Source organism: Tetrao urogallus, assembly GCF_951394365.1.
Source record: "Tetrao urogallus genome assembly, chromosome: 36".
Taxonomy (NCBI): Eukaryota; Metazoa; Chordata; class Aves; order Galliformes; family Phasianidae; genus Tetrao; species Tetrao urogallus.
The window spans coordinates 118,747-139,118 of record NC_136849.1 but is presented as its reverse complement, the minus strand read 5'-3'; the positions used below and the strand labels follow the sequence as shown (position 1 = coordinate 139,118).

At 52.2% G+C, this 20,372-nt stretch overlaps 2 protein-coding genes across 2 annotated transcripts in view; both read right to left on the bottom strand.

Moving 5' to 3' along the window:
• The window catches only part of AKAP8 (A-kinase anchoring protein 8), a gene marked incomplete at both ends in the record, with an annotated part of 66,989 nt that extends 61,070 nt beyond the window's left edge, over positions 1 to 5,919 (bottom strand). The window contains 4 exons of the mRNA XM_079547958.1: positions 4,089 to 4,184; positions 4,306 to 4,338; positions 4,435 to 4,473; positions 5,901 to 5,919. Coding sequence (XP_079404084.1) covers positions 4,089 to 4,184; positions 4,306 to 4,338; positions 4,435 to 4,473; positions 5,901 to 5,919 — 187 coding nt within the window. The remainder of the gene's footprint in view (positions 1 to 4,088; positions 4,185 to 4,305; positions 4,339 to 4,434; positions 4,474 to 5,900) is intronic.
• Positions 5,920 to 8,063: 2,144 nt separating this feature from the next.
• On the bottom strand, positions 8,064 to 16,913 carry AKAP8L (A-kinase anchoring protein 8 like; the record flags this gene model as incomplete). Its single annotated transcript, XM_079547966.1, has 13 exons — positions 8,064 to 8,606; positions 8,862 to 8,957; positions 9,300 to 9,430; positions 10,254 to 10,359; positions 10,466 to 10,607; positions 11,700 to 11,808; positions 12,441 to 12,477; positions 12,755 to 12,810; positions 12,892 to 13,012; positions 13,407 to 13,890; positions 15,395 to 15,629; positions 16,042 to 16,074; positions 16,901 to 16,913. 13 exons carry the CDS (start codon positions 16,911 to 16,913, stop codon positions 8,064 to 8,066), a joined length of 2,106 nt encoding a protein of 701 aa, XP_079404092.1.
• Between the last annotated feature and the right edge of the window lie 3,459 nt (positions 16,914 to 20,372).

Here is a 20,372-nt window from a genome sequence, read left to right as displayed (position 1 = left end):
AAAATACCTGGCTGGGAAGGGATCCATACAAGACACAGAACTACAGAACCCCAGAACTGGATGGGTTGGACTGGTCCTTACAGGTCACAGAACCATGGAACCTGAGAACTGGTTGGGTTGGAACAGAACTGAAAGGTCACAGAACCTTGGAACCCCAGAACTGGTTGGGTTGGAATGGTGTCATGGTTCTATGTTTTTTTTGTTTTTGTTTTTTATTTTGGGTTTCAGTATTCCACATCAAAACATCATGTAGTGTACGGGGCATTGAAGTGTCACTGCCCCAATTCCAAGTACCTATCCCTGTACATTACAGCAGTCACGGGATCTGGCCCTTCCGGGTGGGGGGGCGCTCTCTTGCTGCCTTGCAGTGGGTGCTGGAGGTGCTTTCCTGGCCGTTCCAAGCTTTTCAGGTTGGACTCGGTCCCGGGAACTCTCTCTCTCATCTTGTCTGATTTATTAATCTCAATTTCAATTAAATTGTATACATTGTGTTATCTTGTATTCCAATATCATAGTAAAATAAGTTTTCCTCCATAGATTGTTGCCACTGTTCATTTCCTCCCTACCTTCCTTCCCATTTCTGTGGGACTGGGGAGGGTGGGGAGGGCAGAGGCCTGTCGCCCCTGTCACAAACATAGATTGATCTGGTCAACTCCGCGACAAATGGTCCTTAAAGGTAACAGAACCATGGAATCCCAGAACTGGCTGGGTTGGAACTGATCTTAAAGGTCACAGAACCATGGAACCCGAGAACTGGTCAGGTTGGAATGGTCCTTAAAGGTCACAGAACCATGGAACCTAAGAACTGGCTGGGTTGGAACAGAACTGAAAGGTCACAGAACCTTGGAATCCCAGAACAGGTTGGGTTGGAATGGTCCTTAAAGGTCACACAACCATGGAACACGAGAACTGGTTGGGTTGGAATGGACCTTAAACGTCACAGAACCATGGAACCCGAGAACTGGTTGGGTTGGAATGGTCCCTAAAGATAACAGAACTACAGAACCCGAAAAATGGTGGGGTTGGAATGGACCTTAGAGGTCACAGAACCATGGAACCCTAGAACAGGTTGGGTTGGAATGGTCCTTAAACGTCACTGAACCATGGAACCCCAGAAATGGTCGAGTTGGAATGGCCCTTTAAAGTCACAGAACCATGCAATCCCAGAACTGGTTGGGTTGCAATGGATCTTAAAGGTCACAGAACTATGGAACCCTTGAACTGGTTGGGTTGGAATGGTCCCTAAAGATCACAAAACCACAGAACCCTAAAAATGTCTGGGTGGGAAGGGATCCTTAAAAGTCACAGAACCACAGAACCATAAAAAGGACTGGATGGGAAGGGATCCATACAAGACACAGAACCGCAGAACCCTAGAACTGGTTGGGTTGGAATGGACCTTAAATGTCACCGAACCATGGAACCCAGGAACTGGATGGGTTGGAATGGTCCCTAAAGACCACAGAACCACAGAACCCTAAAAATGTCTGGGTGGGAAGCGATCCATACAAGACACAGAACCACAGAACCCTAGAACTGGATGGGTTGGAATGGTCCTTACAGGTCACAGAACCAAGGAATCCGAGAACTGGTTCTGTTGGAACAGAACTGAAAGGTCACAGAACCTTGGAACCTGAGAACTGGTTGGGTTGGAATTGACCTTAAAGGTCACAGAACCATGGAACCCTAAAAAGGACTGGGTGGGAAGGGATCCATACAAGACACAGAACCATGGAACCCCAGAACTGGTTGGGTTGGAATGGTGTCATGGTTCTATGTTTTTTTTGTTTTTGTTTTTTATTTTGGGTTTCAGTATTCCACATCAAAACATCATGTAGTGTACGGGGCATTGAAGTGTCACTGCCCCAATCCCAAGTACCTATCCCTGTACATTACAGCAGTCACGGGATCTGGCCCTTCCGGGTGGGGGGGCGCTCTCTTGCTGCCTTGCAGTGGGTGCTGGAGGTGCTTTCCTGGCCGTTCCAAGCTTTTCAGGTTGGACTCGGTCCCGGGAACTCTCTCTCTCATCTTGTCTGATTTATTAATCACAATTTCAATTAAATTGTATACATTGCGTTATCTTGTATTCCAATATTATAGTAAAATAAGTTTCCCTCCATAGATTGTTGCCACTGTTCATTTCCTCCCTTCCTTCCTTCCCATTTCTGTGGGACTGGGGAGGGTGGGGAGGGCAGAGGCCTGTCGCCCCTGTCACACACATAGATTGATCTGGTCAACTCCGTGACAAATGGTATTTAAAGGCCACAGAACCATGGAATCCCAGAACTGGCTGGGTTGGAACTGATCTTAAAGGTCACAGAACCATGGAACCCTAGAACTGGTTGGGTTGGAATGGTCCTTAAAGGTCACAGAACCATGAAACCAGAGAACTGGTTGGGTTGGAATGGTCCTTAAAGGTCACAGAACCGCAGAACCCTAGAACTGGCTGGGTTGGAATGGTCCTTAAAGGTCACAGAACCATGGAACCCTAGAACTGGTCAGGTTGGAATGGTCCTTAAAGGTCACAGAACCATGCAACCCTAGAACTGGTTGGGTTGCAATGCACCTTAAAGGTCACAGAACCATGGAACCCAAGAACTGGTTGGGTTGGAACAGAACTGAAAGGTCACAGAACCTTGGAACCCTAAAACTGGTTGGGTTGGAATGGTCCTTAAAGGTCACAGAACCATGGAACCTGAAAACTGGTTGGGTTGGAATGGTCCTTAAAGGTCACAGAACCACAGAACCCTAGAACTGGTTGGGCTGGAATGGACCTTAAAGGTCACAGAACCATGCAACCCGAGAACTGGTTGGGTTGGAATGGATCTTAAAGGTCACAAAACCACAGAACCCTAAAAATGCCTGGGTGGGAAAGGGTCCTTAAATGACACAGAACCATGGAAGCCGAGAACTGGTTGGGTTGGAATGGTCCCTAAAGATAACAGAACTACAGAACCTGAAAAATGGTGGGGTTGGAATGGACCTTAGAGGTCACAGAACCACAGAACCCTAGAACAGGTCGGGTTGGAATGGTCCTTAAAGGTCATTGAACCATGGAACCCCAGAAATGGTCGAGTTTGAATGGCCCTTTAAAGTCACAGAACCATGCAATCCCAGAACTGCTTGGGTTGCAATGGATCTTAAAGGTCACAGAGCCATGGAACCCTTGAACTGGTTGGGTTGGAATGGTCCCTAAAGATCACAAAACCACAGAATCCTAAAAATGTCTGGGTGGGAAGGGGTCCTTAAAAGTCACAGAACCACAGAACCATAAAAAGGACTGGATGGGAAGGGATCCATACAAGACACAGAATCGCAGAACCCTAGAACTGGTTGGGTTGGAATGGACCTTAAATGTCACCGAACCATGGAACCCGAGAACTGGATGGGTTGGAATGGTCCCTAAAGACCACAGAACCACAGAACCCTAAAAATGCCTGGGTGGGAATGGGTCCTTAAAGGTCACAGAACCATAGAACCCGAGAACTGCTTCGGTTGGAACAGATCTTAAAGGTCACAGAACCATGGAACCCGAGAACTGGTTGGGTTGGAATGGTCCTTAATGGTCACAGAACCATGGAATCCTGGAACTGGTTGGGTTGGAATGGTCCTTAAAGGTCACAGAACCATGGAACCCTAGAATTGGTTGGGTTGGGATTGTCCTTAAAGGTCACAGAACCATGGAACCCTAAAACTGGTCGGGTTGGAACAGTCCTTAAAGGTTACAAAAATACCGAATCCTAAAACTGGTCGGGTTGGAATGGTCCTTAAAGGTCACTAAACCATGGAACCCTAAAAATGCCTGGGTGGGAATGGGTCCTTACAGTTCACAGTACCACGGAATCCTAGAACTGGTTGGGTTGAAATGTTCGAGCATCATAGAACAGCATGTGTTGTAATGGTCCCTAGAGATCATGGCATGACGAAATAGGTCGGAAGGTCCTTAAAAGTCACAGAACCATGAAATCACAAAATGGATGGGCTGTAAAGGTCCTTAAGGATTACAGAACCATAGATTGATAGAATGGTTTGGAGTGGAAGGGTCCTTGAAGGTCACAGAATGGTTTGGGTTTGAAGGGACCTCTGACCTTGTGCAGCCTTCCCCATGTCCGCCCTGGGGCTCTCGTAGTGGGACTGCCAGCTCTGCCACGAGGACCCCTCGTAGTTCTCCTTTGCCGCCATGCCTACAACAGAACCGACAGGAGTTAGGGCTGCTGCCTTGCTGCACCATCTTCCCTCTTTGTCTGCTCCCAGACAGCGGCTTGGGGGCTTTTTTTTGGGATGGCAGCTCCGTGTAGCACCCACCTTGCCAGCTTGTCGCACCCGCTGCGTAGGTACCTGAGGGAAAGAAGAAAGATGGATTCAGCTCCGAGAGATATTTCCCCACTTGTTTGTTTGTTTGTTTAATGTATATATCAATGTAAAGCAATTCACCTTGTGTGTTGGTGGCTCCAGTACTCCAGGAGCCATAACCTGCAAGAAGAACACAAAGTAAGGAAGCTGGTTTCAGGATACGGTGTTTTTCCAGCACGGTTTCACTTTCTGCCCTTAATTACCTTAAAACCAATCAGAAAACAAAGCCCAGCTTAACCCTTTCCCTGGGGAACACCTACTCAGAGAGCTGCGTGAGCTCTGTGCTACCCTAGTGAGAGTTATGAACAACCCAGTGTCAGCAGTGTCTTATCAGCAGGTATCTCCCAAGAAGAAAACTCATGAAATATTTGGGAAATAAAAGGCAATTTTTACACCCAGAGTATCACTGACCCCTTCATAAAATGATCTACAGAGTGCATCAAGGGGGCAGAGCATGAGGTGGATTTTGAGGCCAAAACGCCTGGCTTTAGGTCAGATGTGCCACAGCTATTCCATGGGATGGCTGAGTTGAAGAGCCCTTAAAAATCACAGAACCAAAGAACGACAGAATGGGTTGGAAGGGGCCTTAAAGATCACAGAATCACAGAATGCTTGGGGTGGGAGGGTCTTTGAAAAATCGCAGAACCACAGAATGGGTTGGGTTGGAAAGGTCCTTAAAGATCAGAAAATCACAGAACGAGTTGGGTTGGAAGGGTCTTTGAAGATCACAGAACTGCACCATCACAGCACGACTCAGGTTGGAAGGGTCCTTAAAGATCACAGAACCACAGAATGGGCCGGAAAGGTCCTTGAAAGTCATAAAACCACAGTGCCACAGAATGGTTGGATATAAAGGGTCTCAAAGCTCAACAGAATGATCGGGTTGGAAGGGTCCTGAAAGATCAAAGCACGAACTGGGCTGGAAAGGTCCTTGAAGGCAATAAAACCTTCCCTCCTCACATCAAACCTAAATCCCCACTTTCTGAGCTTAACGCCCTTCTCCCCCAACCCACCACTCCCTGCCAGCGCACATCTCCCTCTCCCCCATTTTACGAGGTCACCTCACGCACTGGGGGTCGCAATGACGCCCCCCCCCCCCCCCTCCCCCGCCTCTCAGTGTTTTTTCAGGGGTTCTGCTGGGGCGTGGCCGCACCGCCGCCATTTTGAGGCTCCTCCAGCACCGGGCCCCGCTCCTCTTCCTCCCCCTCACACCGAAACACCCCCACGAGGGTAACCAACAAGGGGGGGGGGGGGGCACCGAATTCCGCCCCCCCATCCGCCCTCCCCGTTTTTTTCCCCTATTCTCACCCCCCTCCCCCCATCCCCCGGAGCCCCACAACCCATCAGCCTATCAGCGGCCGCCCAGAGCTGAGCGACTCTCCGCTCAGCCAATGGGCTGCGGCTCCCCCTCACAGAGGGCGGGCACAACGCCTCCCCTTAGGTTTAACCGTTGTTGATGCGGCGAGGAGGCCCCGCGGGATCGGAAAGGCCCCGGGAGGTACCGGGGAGGGCCCGGCCGCCCCCTGCAGCCCCCGGACCGTACGTACCGCCGTATCCCGGCTCCATGTCGTGCTCCGCCGCAGCGCCGAGGCTCCGCTCGGCCGCTCGAGCGCGCAGTACGCAGGCGCACCGTGCCCGACGCCGATTGGCCGCAACTGTGCCGTTATGCCCGCCCACGGAAGGCACCGATTGGCTGTACGCCAAAGCACCGCCCACCGGAAGCGCCTTTGGTCGTGTGCTCCCAGAGGCGCGGCCTTTCCACAGTTCCCATTGGGCCTCGCTGCCCCGCCTCGCGCCCAACCCCGAATCCCATTGGTGAATTGCCGTAGGCCCCGCTCGCTCCTCTGTGCCGTCAATCATGCCCGTATCCGCACCCGATTGGGCGGCGGCGGCGGAAGCTGCGGTTGCTATGGAGCTGCGGCCTGCTCCTGCTGAGCAGCCCTGAGGCAGCAGAGTGACACCGTAACCTCTGACCCCTGACCCCAGCCCTAAGCGTGACCCCGTCCCTCTGCTGCTCCTCGAGGGGCTGCGATTAACATGGAAAGGGGAATTCAGTTCGATTCTGGGGGGAAAAGAGCAACAACAAGGGGGAAAACAGAGGGGAAAATGGGGGAAAAGGAAGAAGAATAAGGAATAGTGAAGGAAAAACGGAGACAGTAGAGGGGAAAAGTGAAGGAAAAGGAGAGGAAAATGGGAAAGGGATGAAATATGAAGGGGAAAAAGAAGAGATAAATAAATAGGAGGGAAAAATAAGGAAAAACGAAGAAATGAGTGGGAAAAATGGAGAAAGGTGAGGAAACGGGAAGAGAAAAATGAGGAAATCTGAGGGGAAAGTGAAGGAAAGTGAAGGGAAAATTGGGAGAAATGAGAAAGGAAAATAAATGGGGGAAAAATGAGGAAACGTGAAGGAAAAATGGGAAAAGGCGAAAAAAGAGGAGAAATGGGAAGAAAAATGTGGAGAAAGTGGAGGAGTGTAAGGAGAGAGATAAAGGAGAGTGAGGACAAAAGAGGGAAATGTGACCCAAAAACGGCATTATGAAGGGAAAAATGAGGAAATTTGAGGAGGAAATGTGGTGCTTGAGGGAGAACAAATTCCACAGAACGTCCTGCAACGTGTCTGGAGCACAGCAACAGTTGGTGCATTAAGGAGCAAGGTTTCACTTGAAAAGCCTCGAAACCTTAACGGCAGCTGCAGCAATGCCCTAATTAGGAGAGATTTAATTGTGGATTGAGCCCTTCCTTCTGGCTGATGGAACACGTGTGTCATGTCCTGCCCATGAAGGGTTGGAAGAGTCCTTAAGAATCACGGAATAAATTGGGAAGGGATCTTAGAGATGATGGAATGGTTGGAAGGGTCAGAAAATCACAGAGCTGTGGGCCAGAAGAGTCCTTGAAGGTCAAAGAACCAGAGAACGGGTTATGCTGGAAGGGTCCTTAACGCTCACAGCAGCACAGAATGGCCATCAAACCTCATCCCAGAGGCAGATCTGCGCTCCGGGTGACGACACTTCAGGGGCAGCAGAGCGGTGCTGAGCACCTCCTCCCAGCTCTGAAATGAAGGCAGAGTCGTGGTAGTTGCAGGTAGTCCTTTATCTCCACCCACCACAACATCCACCTCCAAGGGAAAGCATTTCACAAACACCACAAACGTTGACACCACTGAAAACTTTCGCTCCGCGTTAAAACATCGGGGAGGAAATATTACAGTCACACGGAGACGATGCAGAACCTCACAGCGTGCGTCGCAGGAATGGACGCCCTGCGAGGGAACTTCTGCTGGCTCCAGGCGGACAGGCTGAGGGGACAAACCACATCTTCATTAAATATAGAAAATGTGTCCGGGGGAAGAGAGAAGAGCTCTCCTTTGCCAGGCGGTGACGATGCGCCGGTTGGTACACATGCTCAGAGAAGCTCTCCTAGTACAAAGGCATCTAAAAAACCAGACCACACAAAACCTAGCTACTCAAATGAAGATTTGGTAAAAAAAAAACAAAAACAAACCAAAACAAAAACAAAACAGAACAAAAAAATAAAATAAGAATCTATTTTCCCCCATCACTTTACAGGTAAAGGCTTCCACTGCCTACATGGGTTTAGTGGAACGGTAACTCAACGTGTGCTATGAAATTCACAGATACAGTTACACTTCTTTCCAATGTTCTTAAAAAAAAGATGCCAGTTCTTTCACGTCAGCTTTCCCATCCAATGTTTTATGCCTCGTCCTCAGGAGCAGCAGCAGTTTCTTCACTCTCCTCCTCCTCCTCTTCACCTTCTGCTGGCTGCTGCTCTTCATCCTCGGGCAGCGACTCCCCAGCAGGCTGCCAGCTCTCCTCCTCCTCCTCCTCCTCCTCCCCCCCTCTGCTCCCTGCACCCAGCTCCACTTCTTGTGCTTCTGCCTGGGCCTCAGTTTCCCTCTTTGTCCCTTTTTCTTCCTCCTCCTCATTTTCATTTCCTTCTGGGTTCTCCTTAGGATCGTTGCTTTCATCTTCCAGATTTCCTTCCTCTTTGTTTCCACTGTCTAAAATTTCTTCCACTTTATTCTCACTGTCTAAATTCTCTTCCTCCTTGTTCTCATCGCCCACGTGTTCCTCCTTGTTCTCATCATCCCCATTCTCTTCTTCCAGATGCTCCTCCTCGTCCTTGTTTTCGTCTCCTCCTTCTGCTGTCCCTTCCTCCACGTTCCCAGCCGCTCCCCCTTCTCCCTCCTCGTGCTCCTCTTTTTCTTCGGGGTCATCCGTGAAAGGATTCTCACCCTGCAACAGAAGGCAAACATTTCCCTGCTGATAAACCCATAACTTCACACCGGGTCACAGCAGCTGTGTGCAAACACAAGTTTCAGCTTGAAACCACGCAGCTCTCAGGCTCTGGGGCTGCTTCCACCCACAAGCAGCACCACACAGAGCAGAAGAACCCGTCATCAGCAACGAGGGACCCAAAGGTGTTACCAAAATGCACCGAAATGCCAAAGCTCAGCTATGGGCAGAACCACAGCCGCTCTGCACACCCACCTTCAGGTACCGCTCCAGCTTCTTACTGATCAGCTTGTTGTTCAGAATGCTCCTGGCCACTACCAGGGAGGATTTCTTGGACTGCTCCATCATGGCCTGCGTGGGGTACAGAAATAAACACGCGTTTCATCCACCTGAGGCATCGGCGTCTCCGCAGAGGGAGGCGCGACGTCTCGTGCTCAGAAGGAACAGTGGGGCTTTGCTGAAGCTGCTTCCATCAACGCTTTGCCCTGTTTCACAGAGCTGACGTGGGAGCCTCAGAACTCAGTGCTGCCTCTCTGCAAACGGCACCGAAAGGTGAAGAAAAACATTTCTCCCCATTTTCAGGAGCCGCCTGAGCCAACAAATCCACACTGCTGCTGTTGTTGTGGCTGGAGCCTCCCCCCCAAAAATATAAATAAAAAGGGATTCCCAGGGCAGGAAGGAGGCAGCGCTCACCCTGCGGTTGTGGTTGTGGTCGAGAGACTTCAGGTGCTTCTGGATGATGCCGTACTGCATGGGGATGAAGAGGTCGCAGGCAGCGCAGTGAGCGGCCTCCACCTTCTTGATGAAGTGCTCCATACCGACGTCTGGAAGATTGGAACAAGGTGAGCCCCACGTGCATCACCTTCCTACCAAAAATTCACTTCACAGTGCATCAGGAGTCTCCCCAAGGGGCAGAACGGGGGCTGAGGGGAAGGAGAAGCAAACACAGGGGATAACCCGAGGGTTCCAACCTTCAGGTTGGGCTGGAAGGGCCCCTGAAGATCACAGAACCATAAAGTGAAAGAATGGTTTGGGGTGGAAGGGTCCGTGAAGGTCACAGAACATGACATGATAGAATGGATTGGTCTGGGAGGTGCTTGAAGATCACTGAATGGCTAGGGCTGGAAGGGTCCTGAAAGATCATAGAATTGGTTGGGCTGGAAGGGTCCTGAAAGATCATAGAATTGGTTGGGCTGGAAGGGTCCTGAAAGATCATAGAATCAGTTGGGCTGGAAGGGTCCTGAAAGATCATAGAATCAGTTGGGCTGGAAGGGTCCTGAAAGATCATAGAATCGGTTGGGCTGGAAGGGTCCTGAAAGATCATAGAATCAGTTGGGCTGGAAGGGTCCTGAAAGATCATAGAATCGGTTGGGCTGGAAGGGTCCTGAAAGATCATAGAATCGGTTGGGCTGGAAGGGTCCTGAAAGATCACAGGGCTATGGAATGTTCGGGTTGGAAGGAACCTTAATCCAGAATTTTCTTCTAAGGCCGGTAAATATTGGATAAATGTTGTTCTACCATTTAAATTTTCTCATTTGAAACAACATTCAAGCTCCATTTTTATGCCACGTTCTAACCATCAAACGCTCCATCGGTGAGCCACAGCAAAGCTAATTAATCACCAATCAGAAAGGGGTGAGAGCTCACCTTGTGTGAGATCCTGGTCCCTGTAGATCTGCTGGATAACAGCGTTGATGTCCTCAATTGCTTTACGGCGCTCTTCAGTTTTCCTCGTTTTATTGGCAACGTATTCCTGGAAGGCAAGAGTGAGGAGTAGCAGCTGTGGAAATGAAAACCAAAGCAACACAAAAATCACCCAAACCTCATTCATAGAGGATCGAAACTTCAGCAGCGCTCACCTGCAGGAAGTCAGCAGTCTGCTGGGGCAGCTTGGTTCCAACAAACTTGAAGTGCTCCTTGTGGAATTTGCTCTCCAGGTGGCTGTTCATCTCGTCGTCGTAGAAGGTGCGATATTTGCACAGGGAGCAAACGTACTGGATCCTGCTGGGACAGCAGGTGTGAGCGGGAGGGACGCCCAGTGCAGGCTTCCATCCCACAACCCGAATGCTGGGGGGCAACGCAGACAAACGGTGGAGCGGGGAACCCAGCAGAGGGGAAAGGGGCTGAGGTGGTGCTCAGATGCTGGGATTTTCCACAAAGCAGAGGAGCAGAGGGGATCTCCAGAGCTCAGCCTCAGTCCAACCCCCCTACAGCGGGTTTCCTCTACGCAGGAAAGCGTTCCCATCTTTAAAAATGCTACAGAGAGCTTCCCAATAAAGAAATCCAGCTCGTACTCAAAGAGGTCAGACTGGAAACAAATGCTAACAGTAAGGAGCAGCTCGGGACGGATGGCACACCACAAAACTTGAGGCCAAATTCTTTTAAACCTTTGCAGACCTTAAAAATTCTTTTCTTTTATCATTAAAGCGAAGCTGTAACTATGAATTAAGACGATTCTCCCTGTCTTGGCTGGGAGAAAGGGACAGAATTCTACTGTGGGAAGGCGGCCTCGCTTCCTCCTGGAGGACAACTGCACTCAAGGAGCTGTGAAGCTTAAGAACAAATTCTTTGCCAAGTGACATTTTTTGCACAAATCCCCACTTTTTGAGGCAAGAGTCGGTGTTGTTTGCAGGTGGAAGTGGCAATACTTTGTTGAGAAAAGACTCGGGTTCAACAACACCCTGTGCACCTCGTGAGTTTTATGCTGACAATACCTGCCCCTTCCCAATTTCTGTGGCAGCCACTATTTCCCTTTTAGAGTTACTTTGAAACCTGAGCTCTGCGACGAGTGCCGCTCACTAACAGAAAGCAGAGCTGCCTACAGCTCTCCCCCAACCCCATTAAGTGGGGATCCCCATCTGTGGGATGTGCCCTGGAGATTTGCCCATTTCTCCATCAGCGTTGGCTGCACGTCGCCAACTCGAGTTTGCCCCCAACTGTAACACATCCAAATATTCAGCACCAGGAGACGGGCAGGAGCAAACACAGCACTGGGAGAACTGAGGAACAAAGAAAGGACCCAGCCTGCAACCATCGCATTCCTCCCCGAGGAGGAGGCAGCATCGCTCAGTGAAACAAAACGAGAGCCGTTACCTTTCCACCATGCGATCTCGGTGCCTCTTCTTTTGCCTCTCTTGAGTTTTCTTGCCCGCCTGTAATTTGCGTTTGATTTGACTGATCTCTTCTTGAATTGTTAAAGCACCTAAGTGTTTAAAGCAGGTTGCATTTCAGGGCGCTACTTGAGGACAGCACCTGATTCAAGAGAACTGCCCTGGACAAGATCAGTGCTTGGCCCGAAATTGCTTGGCAGAGGGACGCTGGAGTCGAGGAGCTGCTCCCTCCAGGCAGGGACAAACGTGCCTCGGATTTAGGATCCCTGTTGGGGCATATGGCACACAAACACACTCGAGGTGGTTTCCTGTCTCTCTGTTTTAATGAGTGCTCACCGCTTCCGGTTGCAGAAGGCTTTCAATCAATTCATTACAGATTCACTTGGGTAAGGGGCAGTAATTGTCACCACCTTTACTTCAGAGAATCAGATGGGGTCCTTAAAGATCCCACAATCATGGGATGGGTTGGATGGGTCCTTAAAGATGATAGAATCATGGGATGGGCTGGGTTGGAAGGGGCCTTAAATATCACAAAGCTGTAAAATGGTTGGGTTGGAAACGGACTCCAACAGTCTGAATAAACCAGAGATTCAGCCTTCCATCTCTCTCCTGCCACGTCAGAGCCCTCTGCTGCTGCTGGGCACCACTCCGTGTGCACATTCAGAGCACACACCATCCCTCTGCTCCCTCTCCTGTGAGCTGCTATGCACACACACCAACTCACCTTTCTCTGAGTCTCGACCTTCTTCATCTTCCCCTTCCTAAAATGCAAGATGGGGACGTTAAGGCCGGCCGGAATCACGCATCAGCCATCACCACTGGACTTCTTGGCCACAAGGGCTGCTGGCTCAACTGTTGACCACTGGAAGCCCAGGTTCACCCCTGCAGAGCTCCTCCAGCTCCCAGCCAGTGCTGATGTGTGTGGCCACTCCTCCCCAGGTGTAGGACTCTGCCCCTGCCCTCACTGCACCGCTCCGCCTCCAACTAAAACTGACATTCTTAATTATGAGGAGCTACAACTTTTCAAGAGTCACTTACGCCTCTGGAGCCTTCTTTCTCCTCTTTTTCTCCCAATTCTCCTTCGGTTCCTTCCTCTGAAAGGAACAGCACGGTCAGAACCCAGCTGAGGTCCCACTGCCACCTAGCAAAGCCCCTTTGGGGACCTCTGCCCTCACCGTTGTCAGAGTCCGATTCGGAGCCATCTGTCTTCGCCGCCTTGCTGTCAGGTTCATCTGAGCTGCTGGTTTGCTTCCTCTTCTTTCCGGTGAGGTCCTTCTTCATTTTCTTTTTCTGAGGCTGCAAGAGGAGAGAAAGGTTCATCACCACTGCGAGGGCGGTGCTCTCCTCACCCAGCACTGCTTTGTTCCACCAGTTCCTCGTCAGCACTGTCCATCAGGCAGGACACAGCCCGCCACCTCTACAAAACAGGAGATGAGGTAAAAAACGACAGTGATATTCTCCTACCGTTAGGAAAGAAATGTTTTCAGATTAAAGCACTGCACATACGAACGCTCCTCGGTCTGTCCTTAGGAGATACACACTACAAAGTCAAGCCAGCAACGTGTGGAACTACACTGACCACCTCCCAGCGCGTGCTTTGGAGCCTTTTGTAGGTCAACCATTTCCCTACGGGGCTGCATAACATCCACTCGAGTTAAACGACTTGGGAGGATGTTGCACAAGTACTCACTTTAAAGTCTGAATCCCACATTTTCCAGTTTCTCCTCATCCTCTGCTTCATCATGCCTCCTCCGAAGCGCACGTTCCCCGAAAATCCTCGCATCCCTTGGAACGCGCCGAGCTCCGGGATGATGTTGTGGGAGAAGAGGGAGGGCAGGCGGGAGGAGCCGTGGGGGCCCAGGCCTCGCGGCGCGTCGTTCCACTGCCCGCCCATGCGCCCCGAGTACGGTGAAGCCATGGCTCTGGTGTTGCGCCCGTCCCGCGCCCAGTTCTGACCCCGTTGGCCAAAGCCATCCCGCGCCCTGTGCTGGTACTGGTCCCTGCGGGTCCCATAGAAGCTGTCGTAGTGACTTTCATAGTGGTCGTCGTAGTGACCGTCGTAGTGACTGTCGTAGGCGTTGTCGTTCTCGTTCTCGTTGTAGTCATAACCGGAGCGGTACATGTCCCGGTCGTTCAGCGAGGACCTCGAGTCGTAGGATTCGTATGAGTCGTACCTGTGGAGAGAGAAGGGTCAGCAGCATGCCTGTGGGTCCAAGAAGGCCAACGGTGGCCAACAGTGTGACCAGGACTGAGAGCATTGCCAAAAAGGCCAACGGTGGCCAACAGGGTGACCATGGACTGAGAGCATTGCCAAAAAGGCCAGTGGTGGCCAACAGGGTGACCATGGACTGAGAGCATTGCCAAAAAGGCCAACGATGGCCAACAGCGTGACCAGGACTGAGAGCATTGCCAAAAAGGCCAACGATGGCCAACAGGGCTCCCTCACAGCCATGAAAGCCAACAGTGGCCAACAGAGTGCCCTCATAGCCAAGAAGGCCAATGATGTCCTCTGCTCTCCAGAAGTCTCTTCCAACTCTGCTGGTTCTGGGATTCTGGGACACTGTGTTAGAGCCCAGCAGAGGTTAAACCAACAAAATGCTTCAAAATGGGTTTTTATTGGTATTTTAAACACTTCAGCGTATCACTGAGCGTGGGATTGTTTCCACTCTGTGGGACGAGGGCTAGGATAAGGCACAGCTGCAATGTCCCAGTTCACTTCCATGCAGGGTGGAAGAACCAAAGCCCCATCGACATGGAAAAAAACAAAGAAACCGAGTCCCCAAACCCTTCATTGCTTTGTGAGTGCCCAGGATGCCCTAAAAGACCCCAAAACACCAAGAGGAGCCCACATTATCAGCTGTGTGGGGACACAGCCCAGCTGGAGCTCCTGTCCCCATTCCTGGACATCTGGGGACACCTGTGCACACCCACTTTTACCAGGCAGAAAGTTGACACTGGCAGCAATTTGTTTTGGGTCGTGTTTTAACGGGTTACTTTTTCCTCCAGGAAAAGAACTTGGAGTTGTTGATCTTTAAGGACCCTTCCAACCCAACCATGCTGTGATTCCATAGTTCTATGACCTTCAAGGACCCTTCCAACCCAACCACGCTGTGATTCCATAGTTCTATGACCTTTAAGGACCCTTCCAACCCAACCACACTGTGATTCCATAGTTCTATGACCTTCAAGGACCCTTCCAACCCAACCACGCTGTGATTCCATAGTTCTATGACCTTTAAGGACCCTTCCAACCCAACCACGCTGTGATTCCATAGTTCTATGACCTTCAAGGACCCTTCCAACCCAACCACCCTGTGATTCCATAGTTCTGTGACCTTCAAGGACCCTTCCAACCCAACCATTCAACCGTTCCTTGGTTCTATGACCTTTAAGGACAATTCCAACCCAACCATGCTGTGATTCCATCTTTAAAAACCCTTCCAACTCAACCATTCTACCATTCCACGGTTCCACGATCTTGAAGGACGAGTCCAACTCAACTCTGCTGTGATTCCATGGTTCTCTGACCTTCAAGGACTCTTCCAACTCAATTATTCTAGGATCTCATGATCCTATTATTTTTAAGAACTCTCCCAACCCAACCATTCAATTGTTCCAGAATCTTTAAAGTCCCTTCCAACCCAACCTAAACAATCATTCCATGATTTTCCCACTCACCGATCCCCGCCGGAGCCGTAGTGCCCGCCCTGCATGCTGTCAGCATCCAGGTGGGACACCACATCCAGGCGCTGGTTCATTTTGGCAATGACGGCGTCGGCACTGCCAGCACCATCCGGGTTCATGTCCATGTCCGAGTTGCCCATATCCCACGAGTTGGAGGCAGCCATGCCGTAGCCATAGCTGCCCGAGTTGTCCTGCCCGTAGCCGTAGCCGTAGTTGTAGCTCTCATACCCTGCAAGAACAAAACAGAGAGCTCTCATTCCTGGCGATCTGTCACAGGTAATATTTAATTCAAGCTAAGGTGCATGGGTAAACAAATGCACCCAACGCACAGCCTCTAAAATCAGCCTCGCTGGGTAACGCCAAAGCCCATCGGAGGCCATTTTCCAGCCTTTACCCAGCAGCAATATCAAGATGGGCTGGAACAGAAAAACCCAAATCCTCGGCCGTGTGGCCCTTCCGAAAAAACGGGGGAAGGAAGTCGTTAACATCTCGACAAGGTTTTACAATAAAAGAAAGTGGTTGCAAAAAAAAAACCCTAAAAATAAAAGAAGAGGGAATGCAGACTCTGCATTGTATCCTTCAGGAGCTGAAGCTAACGAACCCGTCTGTCAGGAACCCGCTCGAGCTGGCAGCGTACTTGCCTCTGTTTGTCCCAGAGTTCCAGTCTCCATAACCTGGAAAAGCAGACAGAAGAAGCAGTCAGAGCCATGCTTCTCACAGGGGGTTTTGTTTACCACCAAAAAGGAGCAACACCCCGAAAGAAAGAAATGGTGGCAAATCCAATCTATGAACTGAAGCACAGAATCACAGGGGTTGGTAGAGAGCTGCAGAGCTCATGGAGTCCAACCCCCTGCCCAAGCCGTTCCTACAGCAGGTCGCACAGGTCGGCATCCAGGCAGGTCTGGAACATCTGCAGAGCAGGAGACTCCACCACCTCCATGGGCAGCCTGTTCCAGTGAGCAGTGGGACCCATAGAGACACACTGGGACCCATAGAGACAAGTTGGGACCCATAGAGACATGTTGGGACCCATAGAGACATGTTGGGACCCATAGACTCCCCCACCTCCCTGCAGCCTGTTCCAGCACTCCTCCCCTCACTGCACAGCCGTTCCTTTGCACATTGCTGCACAACTTCCTATGCTGCAGTTTCCAGCCGTTTCCCCTTGTCCTGTCTCCACTCACCACTGAAAAGAGTCCGGCCTCGCCATTCTGCCCCCCACACCTCAGATATTTATAGACCTGGATCAGGTCCCCTCTCAGTCTTCTCTTCTCAAGGCTGAACAGACCCAGTTCACTCAGCCTTTCCCCATAGCAGAGATGCTCCAGGCCCCTCACCATCTTGGTGGCCCTCCGCTGGACTCTTCCCAAGAGATCCCTGTGTGTTTTGTACTGGGGAGCCCAGAACTGGACGCAGTGCTCCAGATGAGGCCTCAGTAGGGCAGAGCAGAGGGGGAGGATCACCTCCCTCGACCTGCTGGCCACGCTCTTTGCAATGCACCCCAGGACGCCATGTTGGCCAGCAGGGCACACTGCTGCCTCATGGCAACCTGTCGTCCACCAGGACACCCAGGTCCCTCTGTGCAGAGCTCCCCTCCAGCAGCTCATCCCCCATCCTGTACCGCTGCATGCCATTCTTCCTCCCCAGATGCAAGACTCTACACTTGCTGTTGTTAAACCTCATCCGTTTTTTTTCTGCCCAGCTCTCAGCCTGTCCAGCTCTCGCTGAATGGCAGCACGGCCTTCAGACGTGTCTGCACCACCAGTTGGGAGGATTCTTGTCCACCAGGTTCACACTGCTGGCCACCCCTGGCCTTCTTGCCCACGAGGACACACTGCTGGCCCACGGTCAACCTGCTGGCCTTCAGACGATGCAGATTTTTTCCCTGAATGAGGTCCCTGTTCTTTCTTTCAGCTTCCATTTCTGCCACGCCACACCGTGACACAGTGGTGTCCTACCCGCAAGTGCCAACTCTTTTGGTTTCACACAGAAAATTGGGAGCAGGAGGCACCAGACCTCCAAGACAAGGGAGCAGAAAGGGGTTCAGGTGCACACAACCCCACAATGGAGCATTTTGCAGGTAAAGAATTGGAGAATGAAATCAGGACCTGGCATTCTTTGTGAGACAACATCTCTCCGGCCTTGAAAGAACCCCAAGAAAGTCCAAAACGAGCTCCCAAAAGAAGCTCTGAAAAGAGTCCCAAAAGGAGACTGCAAAGTGCTGCAAAGGAGCCCCGGGATCCCAGCAAAGCTCCAGGAAGGGCCACCGAAGGACACCCTACAGAGCTGCAATGGAGAACCAAATGAGCCCCCAAAAGAACCCCAAAAGGAAAACCAAAGAACCCCTAAAGGAGTTCCAAAAGGAGCCTCAAGATCCCAACGAAGCACCAAAAGCACAAAAACGAGCCCAAAACCCTAAAGAGCACCGCAGGAGCCACCAAAAGGAGCTCCAAAAAGAGCCCTAAAAGATCCCCAAAAAACTCTAAGGAGAGCCCAAAGGAACCACAAAGAGCCCCCAAGGAGCCTCAAGATGCCAATAAAGCTCCAAGAAGAGCCCCCAAATGAGACCCAAATGGAGATCCCAAAGAACTCCAATGGAGAACCAAAGGAGCCACCAAAAGAGCCCCAAAAGGAGAACTAAAGGAGCTTCAGAGGAGTCCCAAGACCGCAGGTGAGCTCCAAGAAGAGCCCCAGAAGATCCCCAGAAGGTGACCCCGAATCCCAGTGCTCACAACCCCTCCCTCGGAGGCTTGGCAATGGGACTGCCATCCACAAGAGGGGCCCTAAGGAGGATCTGGGAAACTACAGGCCTGTCAGCCTGACCTCGGCACCAGGGAAGGTTACGGAGCAAATCGTTTTGGGCGAGATCAACCGCACAGCATGAAAGGTTCATGAAAGGCAGGTTGTGCTCGACCGACCTCATCTCCTTCTACGGCTGGGTGACCGGACTGGTAGATGAGGGAAATGCTGTTCACAGAATCACAAGGTTGGAAACGACCTGCAAGATCATCCAGTCCAACCCCTCCCATTCCTATCAGTACCATAAGCACTAACCCACATCTCGTAGCTCCTCATCCAGGCGCCTCTTGAACGCTGCCAGGGACGGCGACTCCACCACCTCCCTGGGCAGCCATTGCAGTGCCTGACCACCCTCTCAGAGAAGAAGTTTCTCCTCATGTCCAACCTAAACCTCCTCTGGTACAACTTCTGGCTGTTTCCTCGGGTCCTACTATTTGCCTGGGAGAAGAGGCCAGACCCTTTTGCACCACAGCCTCCCTTCAGGAAGTTGTACAGTGCAGTGAGGCCTCCCCTGAGCTCCTCTTCTCCACACTGAACAATCCCAGCTCCCTCAGCCGCTGTTCATAAGACTTGTGCTCCAGACCCCTCACCAGCTTTGTTGCCCTTCTCTGCACACGTTCCAGGGCCTCAATGTCCTTCTTGCAGTGAGGGGCCCAAAACTGAACACAGCACTTGAGGTGCGGCCTCACCAGTGCTGAGTACAGGGGATGCTCACCTCCCTGCTCCTGCTGGCCACACCATTTCTAATGCAGGCCAGGATGCCGCTGGCCCTCTTGGCCACCTGGGCACAATGCTGGCTCGTGTTCAGCCGAGCATCAACCAACACCCCCAGGTCCCTTTCCTCTCCACACTCACAACCTCTCATCCCCAAACCTTTGTGCTGCATGGGGTTGTTGTGCACAAATGCAGGACCTGGCACTTGGCCTTGTTGAACCTCATCCCATTCACCTCGGCCCAGCAATGCGGCTTATCCAGGTCCCTCTGCAGGGCCTCCCTGCCCTCAGGTAGATCCACACCACCTCCCAACTTGGTGCCATCTGCAAACTTACTCAAGGTGCACTCAGTGCCTTCATCTAAGTCGTCAATGAAGATATTGAACAGGATGGGCCCCGCTGATGAGGCTGTTTAGACTTCAGCAAAGCTTTGACACTGTTTCCCACAGCATCCTCCTGGGGAAACTGGCTGCCCGAGGCCCGGTCGGGTGCACCCTGCTTTGGGTAAGGAGCTGGCTGAGGGCTGAGCCCGGCAGGTCGTGGTGAATGCAGTGAATCGAACTGCAGAGCCGTTACAAGCGGTGTCCCCAGGGCTCGGTGCTGGGGCCGACCTTGTTTGATATCTTTGTTGATGACCCAGAGGAGGGACTGCGTGCACCCTCAGTACGTTTGCAGCTGACACCGAGCGGGGAGGTGGTGTGGATCTGCCTGAGGGCAGGGAGGCCCTGCAGAGGGACCTGGATAAGCCGCATCGCTGGGCTGAGGTGAACGGGAAGAGGTTGAAGGAGGCCAAGCGCCGGGTCCTGCGCTTTGGGCACAGCAACCCCAGGCAGCGCTGCAGGCTTGGGGCTGAGCGGCTGCGAAGAAGAAAGGGACCCGGGGTGGTGGTTGATGCCCGGCTGGCCAAGAGGACCGACGGCACCCTGACCCGCGTCAGCAATAGCGAGGCCGGCAGGAGCCAATCATCCCCCGCGCTGCGCTCTGTGAGGCCGCCCGCCAACCGGACGGTGACGGAACCCCGCGCGTTCGGCCCCAAAACCCCGTTTGTCGGGACGTCCCGCCGCCCCCCGGCCCCCCGAGAAGCCCCTGGCCGCCCCCGCCGCCATCTTTGCGCCGCGCCCTCACCTGAGTAACTCATAATGGCGGCGCCGCCCGCCGCCCGCCGCCGCCTCTGCGCCCAACGGTACCGGCGGCGCCGCCCCGCCTCCCCGCCGCGCTCATTGGTCGGAAGGTGTTCTCCGCCCGCCTCCCCGCCGCGCTCATTGGTCCGGCCTCCGGGCGGCCGGAGGAGGTCATTGGTCGCGTCTCCACCTCCCGCGGGGCGGTCCCGCCCAGGATTGGAGAATGCGGGTGCCAATCGTCGGCTTTCCCGATGGGCCCTGAGGGAACGTTCGTTGATTGGTCAGCTGGCAGAGAGGCGGTGCCGCCGCCGTTCTCTACTCTGATTGGCCAATCGGGGG